The sequence below is a fragment of the Chiloscyllium punctatum genome, chromosome 22 (genome assembly GCF_047496795.1).
Source record: "Chiloscyllium punctatum isolate Juve2018m chromosome 22, sChiPun1.3, whole genome shotgun sequence".
NCBI lineage: Eukaryota > Metazoa > Chordata > Chondrichthyes > Orectolobiformes > Hemiscylliidae > Chiloscyllium > Chiloscyllium punctatum.
In genome coordinates this window covers 34,002,366-34,012,133 of record NC_092760.1, presented here as the reverse complement: position 1 = coordinate 34,012,133, position 9,768 = coordinate 34,002,366, and the positions used below count along the sequence as shown (strand labels likewise).

At 40.5% G+C, this 9,768-nt stretch overlaps 1 protein-coding gene across 1 annotated transcript in view; it reads left to right on the top strand.

The window, feature by feature from the left end:
• Positions 1-1,887: 1,887 nt before the first annotated feature.
• Positions 1,888-9,768, top strand: part of ptdss2 (phosphatidylserine synthase 2) — a 93,386-nt gene continuing 85,505 nt past the window's right edge. The window contains exon 1 of the mRNA XM_072591976.1: positions 1,888-2,183. Within this exon, the coding sequence (XP_072448077.1) occupies positions 1,972-2,183 (212 nt within the window). The 5' untranslated portion in view covers positions 1,888-1,971. The remainder of the gene's footprint in view (positions 2,184-9,768) is intronic.

Here is a 9,768-nt window from a genome sequence, read left to right as displayed (position 1 = left end):
CGAAAATACATTTTACAAGAAAGTTGTTAGAATTTGGGATGCACTACCTTGAGAGTGTTAGAGAAGTAGAATCATGATTTTCAAAAGAAAATTAGACAAGCTCCTTAAGAAAAGAAAAAGATTTCGAGGCTGTGAGGAAAAGCCGGGCAACTGGGATGAGTCAATTGGTTTTGAAGTGGGTTGGTATAGATATAATAATACTTTTAGCTACAACATCAATCCCAACCCAATTTTGGTGAATCCCAACTTAGTGGTAGAATCCTGTCCTGTTTCAGTTGTGTCAATCAAAATAACTTCCTTTTTTCCATATCAATCCTTTCAACACATTAACTTTTCTGAGTTCTTCATACCAATTTGAACATGCCTTGAGCAATATTATCCTCAATGCTCTGAATTGAATTGAATTTATTGTCACATTTACCAAGGCACAGTGAAAAGCTTTGTCTTGCGAGCATTACAGACAGATCTCATAGTTAAGTAGCGGAGATAAGTAAATAATAGGTAAACAGCGGCAAAAACAAAAACACAGGTATAGGCGAATGTTAAGAGTTTGTGAGTTCCTTCAGTATTCTAACAACAGTAGGGTAGAAACTGTTACATAACTGACTGGCGCGTGTGTTCAGGCTTCTGTATCTTCTCCCCAATGATAGAGATTGTAGAAAAACATTGCTAGGGTGGGATGTATCTTTAAGACAGCGGGCCTTGGTAGATGGATTTTATAGATGGGAGTTTGGCCTTTGTGATTGTCTAGGCTGAGTTCACCACTCTCTGTAACTGTCTCCGATCTTGAATGGTACAGTTGCTATAACGGGTAGTGATACATCCAGACAGAATGGTCTCGATGATGCACCTATAAAAATTGGCAAGGGTTTTCACCGCATGCCAAATTTCCTCAGCTGCCTGAAGAAGAAGAGATGTTGTCGGGCCTTTGGAACCAGTGCATCCACATGAAGAGTCCAAGGAAGATTGTTGTGGATGACCACTCCCAGGAGCTTGACAGTCTCCATTCGTTCCACCTCTGTGCTGTTAATGTGTAGGGGAGAATGAGTAACATCCTGCCGAAAGTCAATAATGAGTTCCTTGGTTTTGCTGGCATTGAGAGCCAGGTTATTCTCAGTGCACCATTTTCCAGGTCTTCCACCTCCCTTCTGTAGTCTGTTTCGTCGCCATCTGAGATTCAACTAGCTATGGTGGTGTCATCAGCGAACTTGTAAATGAGTACAGTAGGGGTGTGTACTCAGGGGTCTGAGTACGCACCCCTGGGGGGCTCCAGTGTTGAGTCTTAGTGATGATGAAATATTGTCCCCCACTCTTCACTGATTGTGGCCGGTGGGTCAGAAAACTGAGGACCCAGTTGCAGAGAGTGGGGCTTAGTCGGAGATCACTACGTTTAGTAATCGGTCTCGAGGGGTTCTGCCTTTGGCTCATTTGTTGCTCGATAATTGGACCACAATCACTTGATTTTCATTTCCAACAGTACTAAAACTGTAATTCAATTTTGGGAAAGGGGCCCACATATCATGCAGCTAATTTGTATGTTATAAAATGTTCAATGCTTTTTACTTCCACTTAACATTTGTGACTACAGAGTGAAAGTGCTTTGACATCAGAAGGAGCCGCCATGCCTAACTTGTGGCACAAAAAACACTCACAACAAATGCCCCCTTAGCTTCCCTGTGGTTTCAGGACACGACCACCCAGCCCCTTGTCTTGCTGTAATTACAACACGTGCCCCCTTAGCCTCGCTGTGGTTATCTGCAGTTGCCCCTTAAGCTGCCCGTGTTGATCAACACGTGCCCCCTTAGCCTCGCTGTTGTTTTCAGCCGTGCCCCCTTAACCTCGTCTTGAGTACCGGAAGGGGCTGGTCCGCACGAGTGGGCCGCACATGCGTGGTGATGGGTTTGTGAGGCCGGCTGTGAAACGGCGGTTGGTGACACGGGGAGAGCAGGAGCTGCAGGGACTCGGTGCAGCATGATCCGCAATGCAGTCAGGAAGGCGTCCGCGGGAGAGCCCAACGGTCTGCCGGGGGGCCCGGAGCCTGGCGGCGGTCGGCAGCAGCAGCAGCAGCTCCGGGGAGAGCCGGCGAGGAAGAGCGGCGTCAGCGGGCGGAGGGAGGAGCAGGAGCGCGAGCGGAGGAGCACCGAGTCCGAGGTGTTTGATGATGGGACCGTCACCTTCTTCTGGTGAGTCTGGGGGAGGAGGAGGGAATCGTCCCGTCACCTGGAGGAGGAGAGACCCCCACCACTAGGGGGGCGGGGGAGAGAGACCCCATCACTGGGGGGTGTGTGTGTGTGTGTGTGTGTGTGAAGAGGAGGATCACCCCATCACTGGGGAGAGGGGGGAGAGAGAGAGAGAAGGACCACCCCATCACTGGGGGGGAAGGAAGAGGAGGGGGAGGACCCTATCACTTGGGTGGGAGGGGGGGAAGAGGGGGGGGAGGGAGGAGGGAAGGGGGGGGAGGGGAAGGGAAGCACCCCATCACTTGGGGTGGGTGTGAGGATGGGAGTTGAATTATCCCTCAGGCTGCTTTTGTCTTTGGGAATCTGTTGCTTTGCCTCAGGGAGTGTGTAGTTGTGTTTACCTGTTCTATTACTTTCTGAATCCGCTTAACTGCCTCCCTGTGTTGGTTGAGATTTGGCGGTCTTTGCACCTTGAGCAGATTGTGAACAGCTGGAAAGAATCATACTGAGAGGCTAAGAATGCGGTGAGGTTGCAGTGAGATGGGATTTAGCAATACTGCAACAAATTAATTGCAGCTTTCTGTTTTTGACATAAATAAGGAGCTATAGGATTCTCTCAGCATCTGAGAAATACTGTATTTTTCTCTCTTTCAATGTGCTGAAACCCTATATCAGATTCCGGTTGTAGACTACATTTGTGGCCTCATTGCATGATTATTATTATAATTTTTGGACATCCAATTTTCAGACAGAATGAGTATTTTATTCAGCTGTTTAATACATACCTTTTTGAGTCATTGGCTGCAGGATGGGATATTATTAACTAGACGAACACCTATAAATTCAATATTAGATCTTGGATGAGTTGGAAGTGGATTATTCAAATACCACTTGGAAGTGCAATATAAAAGTCACCTTGAATTATTTGAAAGTGGTTTTGATGTCTAGGTTATTAGATGTTGAAATTTCATTAATGCCAGATAGTTATAATTTTCTGAATAGGGTCGCTTATCTACAAGGGAAAATGTTTTGTGATTTGTTCCGTAACTAGTTTTGAAGTTGTAGTCATCACTTGAATTGACTGCTCACTGCTGTGAGGTCAGCAGATTCCAGGTGGAGAGCAAGGCCTTGGGTTTTTGTAAATGCTCCTTGTTATCCATGTATGGTGTGAATTTGAACTAGTAGTTTAATCTTTAGAACACATTAGCTGAATGGGTCCATTCCCCTGAAATAAAAGCATTTCTCTTACTGAGCTTGTAATTCCTGCACTTGTGCCAATTTTTTTGAGTGGTTAATCGGAATACGGTTCAGTCACTGTCACCAGGTATTGGAGTGGCAGTGAGATTTATTATGTGGGGGTCGTTGAGGCATTGTTTGACCTTCATCTAGGGCATCGAAAGATAAAGCAGATTTTGTCTCTAGAATGGTTTCCCAGACTTCTGATTCCATTGGTAGTGGTGGATTAGTAATTGTGAGATAGAATGGAAAGTGAAGATTTATCAAGGTCTTAAAAATGAAATGGCATAATGTTTGCTGAGGAATCTGGATTGGAAACAGGAAGAAATGCCTTGTGTAATTTATTGAAGTGTCAACATTATAACAGCATCAATTAGGTAAACAAAATTGTGGTTTCTTGTTGTCAGTCTGTGAAGCAACATTTCTTCATTGAAATCTAACCATCTGCATTAAGTTTACTGGCAGTACATCACTCTTTCAGTATCTGAATTTGGAAAAGAAAGCTTAATATCTAAATTGCCCAATCTTTATTAGAAAATTTGATCTGTTTCTCTCAAGTTTGAAGCCACCTGTGTTTCCAGAATCTTTCGTTTTAATTCAGAATTTGCAAGTTTATTGTTTTGTTTATATTTGTGCTAAGATTTTCATTATTGTCAACGTGTGATGTTGTAACGTCCCTCCAGTATTGTTTATTGACAAGTGGGCACTGTGTGAATGGGCTGATGGACAATACCTCCCAAACCCATAACCCACCAAGATCAGCAAAGGCAGCAGATGGGTGGGCGTATCATCACTTTCAAGTCATATCACAAATTGTCAAGTGTCTGAAACTCCCCACCTAACAGCACGGTGGGAATATCTGCATCGTACAGACTGCAGAATTTCCTAAAACTGGCTTGCTGTCTCTAAGGCAGTCATGGTTGGACCATAGTTGTGCTCAAATTTCAAAAATGAATTGTGGAAAGGTGAATCCCACCAATCTTCAATAACATAAGGCAACAATTTAAAAATAAATAAAAATTCTTCACTCATTTTCCATTTCTACTTTATTTTCTATTTATTAGCATTCTCCGCTTTTCTCCTGTGTGACTGGGTTACAAACTGTTCAGTCTTTTTGCTCTCCTGATCTAAATTTCTCCTGAGTGGGTGTGCATAGCCCTTGGCTCGCTTGCTGGTCACTTCCTTGCAAAATGCATTTTGGCAATTTGAAAATTAATCATGGATGGTAATTGTAAGGGAAGGACAGCAAAGTGAATTTAAATAGGCATTAAAAATGTACTGAGCAGTATTAAGAAATTACAGGATAGGCATGCAGATTGTTGCCCTGCAGACGAGGGAGGGAAAGAAATGGGTGTGGAAACATGCACAGACTACTGCAGAGTGGACAATAGAATTGATGGTCTTGGAGAATGAGTGGAAAGAATGAGAGATGATAAGTAAAGTAAGTGAACAATTCAAAGGACAGTTTTAATATAAAAATAAGAACTTGGGGTTCCATTTATCTAATGTATCGTTCTTCAGCAAATTTGGACATGTTTTATTTTAGTTGTGTGTTTTTGATCATCTAGGTTGGATATCTTTGTGCTACTGAATTCCTTCTGTATAGTTCCCTGCAGCTGTGGCTTAACTGTGCTACAGTCGTGATCAGCAGGACTGTTAATATTGTTAGGATGTGGAGGTGCCGATGTTGGATTGGGATGGACAAAGTTAAAAATCAAACAACACCAGGTTACAGTCCAACCGGTTTATTTGGAAGTACAAGCAGAGTGCTGCTTCTTAGTCAGCTAACTTAAAATTGCATGAAGTGCTGTGCTATGAGATTTCTCTTAAATTTGTAGAATATTCCCTCTGATGCTATTTAAGTTGTAGAAATTACTATTCCAACTAAAACATTTTGAAAAGTAAAATAAGAACCAGTCTTAAAAAAAAACTTGGCTACATTGTCATGATTTGCTCAAACAGTATGGTTGGAGCAGTTGCAGATTAGAAACATGCTGTTTGCCTTGACTGTTCTGTACCAATGTCTATACTCCAGACGAATCTCCTACACAGTATCATATTCATCTCCTCCTTTCTTCCTCGTGTGAGTATTACAGTTCATTGAGGGAGTCCAAGTTCCTATGGCAACGTGCATTCTTTAGCCTGGAGCTATGGATAGTGATGGTAGAGGCTCCAACATTCTTTATATCAAAATGACCGTGCTTTGAATGCAGTCTCATTGTCCATCAAGTATGGAGTAGGGCTGAACCCCCCCCCCCAGCTTTAAATGGGGACATTACCACTGCACCATAATACTTTCCTTGCATTACTGTAGCTACTCTTTAGATGTGCCTATGCTACCTTCTTACATGGTGACATGTCCCACATTTGAACAAGTCTCTTCAGAGTTTCTCCTGAATTTATTAGATTGATCAGTAATTTTCTAAGGTGCCCTCTAGTTTTAGGTTCTCCCCCAAATGGACAGATCTTTTCTATGTCTATTCTATCAAATTCTATTCATTATTTTGAAGAATTTTGTAGGTTTATCTTGCAGTTTCTATTTTCTAGAGAAAAGGACCAGTCTGCAGTCTTTCCAGGTGGTCAAAACCTCTTAGTTCTGATCTTTTGTATATGTGTTTTGCATCTTCTCCCTTTATGCTGTAACTTTTTCTGCAACTTGCCATCAGCACCCATATCCTGCGAATGAAAAAAGGAATGAAATTAATACCTCCCTGTCCTGAAGATGTTTTATGTTGTGTTCTGCAGGCATACCTTTGGTATGTTGCTCAAATGGGGAATTATTCATTTCTGAGCTGACATTGTGCATGCTGGAAGTCTGTTTTATTGTGGGTCACATCACAAATAAGCCAGGCGCACCCTTCCTTGATGTCTATATTCCAACAAGACTGCCAGAATTGCCATCAGAAGTGGAAATGTTTCTAGCTCTCATTTTCCTGTTGATAAGGATTGATGAAATTATAAATAGTTGGTGCTGCGACAAAAGTCTGCTAACTCAAATACTGAACACTTTCAGAACTCTCTTGGTCTGTGTCTCACTTGCACTTGGCATAGGGTTAATGGAGTGTTTTAATGTAAAGATTTTAAAATTATACAAAGGCAGTAAGATTCGTAATATTAATAGAATGTTTCTTCCAATCAGCTACTCACTACACATTGGTGATTTTGTCACTTGACATTTAAGGGTGTCACTATTGGATATTTTCTGGATTCAGTTATTATCCAGGAAATGAATCCTAAACAGCTATAGTTTCAATATAAGGTTATAATCTATTCTTGAACAAGAGGTTTTTAGTAACCTGTGTTCTTACTCAAATGTATGGGAACTACCCTTAATTTGTGAACATTCTGTATCGACATCATGAAGTAAATTACCTACTGGAGTCAGCAAAGATGGTTGAATTTACACATTGCAAAATGTAATCTTAATTCCCTTTCATCTCCTTTCCCACCACTGCATTTCTCATATAATTTTGTTTTCTTTTTAAATATCATGCTGTGATTATAAGTCTGTAATGATCTAGTTGATGGGCTCTCCTGATTTTGGTATCAATTGAACTAGCTCTCATAGTTGTCATTTGAAGCCTTTGATTAAATTATGCATTCAAGATCCACGTCAGATATTCATTATTCAGTAATTTATCTTGTATGTACAGTATACCAGAAATGTTCTTGTTTTTTTTAAAAAAATTTGACCAAGTCAATACCTTGAATCACAAAACACATTTCAGTTTGGAGTAATTTATTTGAAGATAATTTATATTGTTCAATTGCTGTTTGAAATAATGTACTTTCATTGTTAATGTTCTGTTGGATGGGGCGGTGGGGGGGGGGAGTGGGAGGAGGGCGGTCAGTGTTAGTTTTTCCAGTAAGATAAATCTAGTGGCATTATAATGGTCTATATTTTGCTCTGAGTGGAGGCCATTTGTTAGACTTGGACGAAATTGTCAATTGCTTTTACTTGTAGAAGTATACTTAAGGAAGTATTTTCTCACCAACCATCCAAACAATGTGTGCCTAATTCAAGGCATTTTGAATCTGTCCAAGTCATCTTTGACCAATCAGATTGAAAGATTGTTGATGATAATTGCAGAGCCTGATTTATAAAGTGTTAGTTTGGATATTAAATTCCATACCAAATCAGACACCGAAAACAAAATAGAGAGAGAGGAATAGAATGTTAGTTTACGTGTTTAAGGAAAAAGCAAAAATTAAAATTACATTTAACCATCATTGAAGATTTTAAAAGTTAAATTCTGAAGGAATGGGGCTCCACATTTGTTAATTTTCAACACCACTGAGGTTGTTTGGCAGAACTTAAGACTTAGCAAACTGTAGTTGGTCTGAATTGGATAATGCCTTACATATTATCTGCATTAACAGTAATTTCATTATTGAATCTGTTACTTAGATGCTTTGTTCAAGGAATATTTGGTAGGAATCTTACATACAACTTGTACAGTTTCTGAAAGTTATTTTCTGTTTTCATGTAAGTAACAACGCGTATTGATGGGTACACCATTATTTTTATCCAAACTGTAATGCAATATGTCAACCTGAACGGATGACACTTGCAGCAATTTCTAAATGCACTTTATCAGCTTAAAGATTAACAGCTGCACATATCTAATTGAGTGACTAGGACCTGTAAGATGCCATGATTATATGAAATTACAGAAATAAGTTTTGATTACTTTAAGTATGACAGTATTTATTAAACTTTCCAGTACCATGTGACAATTTGCCCAACCATGACACTGCTAAATGAGCAGAAATATATTATCTGAGTGATCCTCAATATAACAATAAATGTGTTGGGATTCATTCAATCATGAAAGCAGGCTATTCTAGACTCAGTAATGAGCCATATGACAGGATTAATCAAATAACCTCCTATTAAAAGAAGCATCTAGCTGATGGAGATCATGCATTTTGAATTTCACTTTTATTTTGAAGTGGAAAAGTGTGGATCTAAGATGAGTATTTTAAATTTGAAAGAAGGTAATTGTAATGGTATGAAGTTATTGCTCGCTAAAATGAATTGGGAAACCAGGTTGAAAGGTGGGACAATTGAGATGCAATGACACACTTTTAAGGAGATAGTTGTTAACTATAAGCTGGTTTAAGAAAGAAGGATGCATTATCATTGATGAATGAAGAAGTTAAGGATAATATCAAGAAGTTGAAGATAGTATCAAAATTAAGAAAACTGTATAAATTTGCAGAGATTGCATTGATTCCTTGAAAGTAGTTTTCCAGCTAGATAAGATGGTGAAGAAGACATTTGATGTGCTGTAAATCTGTTGGACTCTAACCTGATGTTGTGTGATTTTTTTTTAATAACTAACTTCCTTTATTGGACAGATCACTGAGCATAGGATAAATAGGTGGACATGTTGTGACTGTACAGGTCATTGGTTAGGCCACTTTTGGAATATTGATTAGATCCCCCTATAGTGCGGAAACAACAGGCCCTTTGGCCCAACCAGTCCACACCCACCCTCAGAAGAGTAACCCACCCAGACCCATTTCCCTCTGACTAATGCACCTAGCACTATGGACAATTAAGCATAGCCAATTCACCTAACCTGCACATCTTTGGACTGTGGGAGGAAACCGGAGCACCCGGAGAAAACCCACGCAGACACAGGGAGAATGTGTAAACTCCACACACAGTCGCCTGAGGCTAGAATCGAACCTGGGACCCTGGTGCTGTGAGGCAGCCATGCTAACCACTGAGCCACCCAGTGTGCAATTCTGGTCTCCCTCCTATAGGAAGGATGTTGTGAAACTTGAAAGAGTTCAGAAAAGGTTTACAAGGATGTTGCCAAAGTTGTGGAGTTTGAACTGCAGGGACAGCCTGAATACACTGGGGTTGTTTTCCCTGGTACATTGGAGGCTGAGAGGTGACCTTATAAAGATTATAAAGTCATGAGGGGCATGAATAGGGTAAATAGACAAAGTCTTTTCCCTGGGGTGGGACAGTCTAGAACTAGAGGGCATAGGTTCAGGGTAAGAGGGGTAAAATTTAAAAGGGACCTACGGGGTAACATTTTTATGCAGAGGGTAGGATGTGTGTGGAATGAGTTGCCAGAGGAAGTGTTGGAAGCTGGTACAATTACAACATTTGAAAGGCATCTGGATGGGTAAATGAATAGGAAGGTTTTAGAGGCATACGGGCCAAGTGCTGGCAAATGGGACTAAATTAGGTTGGTATATGTGGTTAGCATGGACGGGTTGGACCGAATGATTTGTTTCCGTGCTGTACATCACTATGACTCTATTATTAGTGATTGATTAGAAGAATGGAAAGATTTTAAGAGCAAGCAAAAAATGATATTTGAAAAGAAAGGAG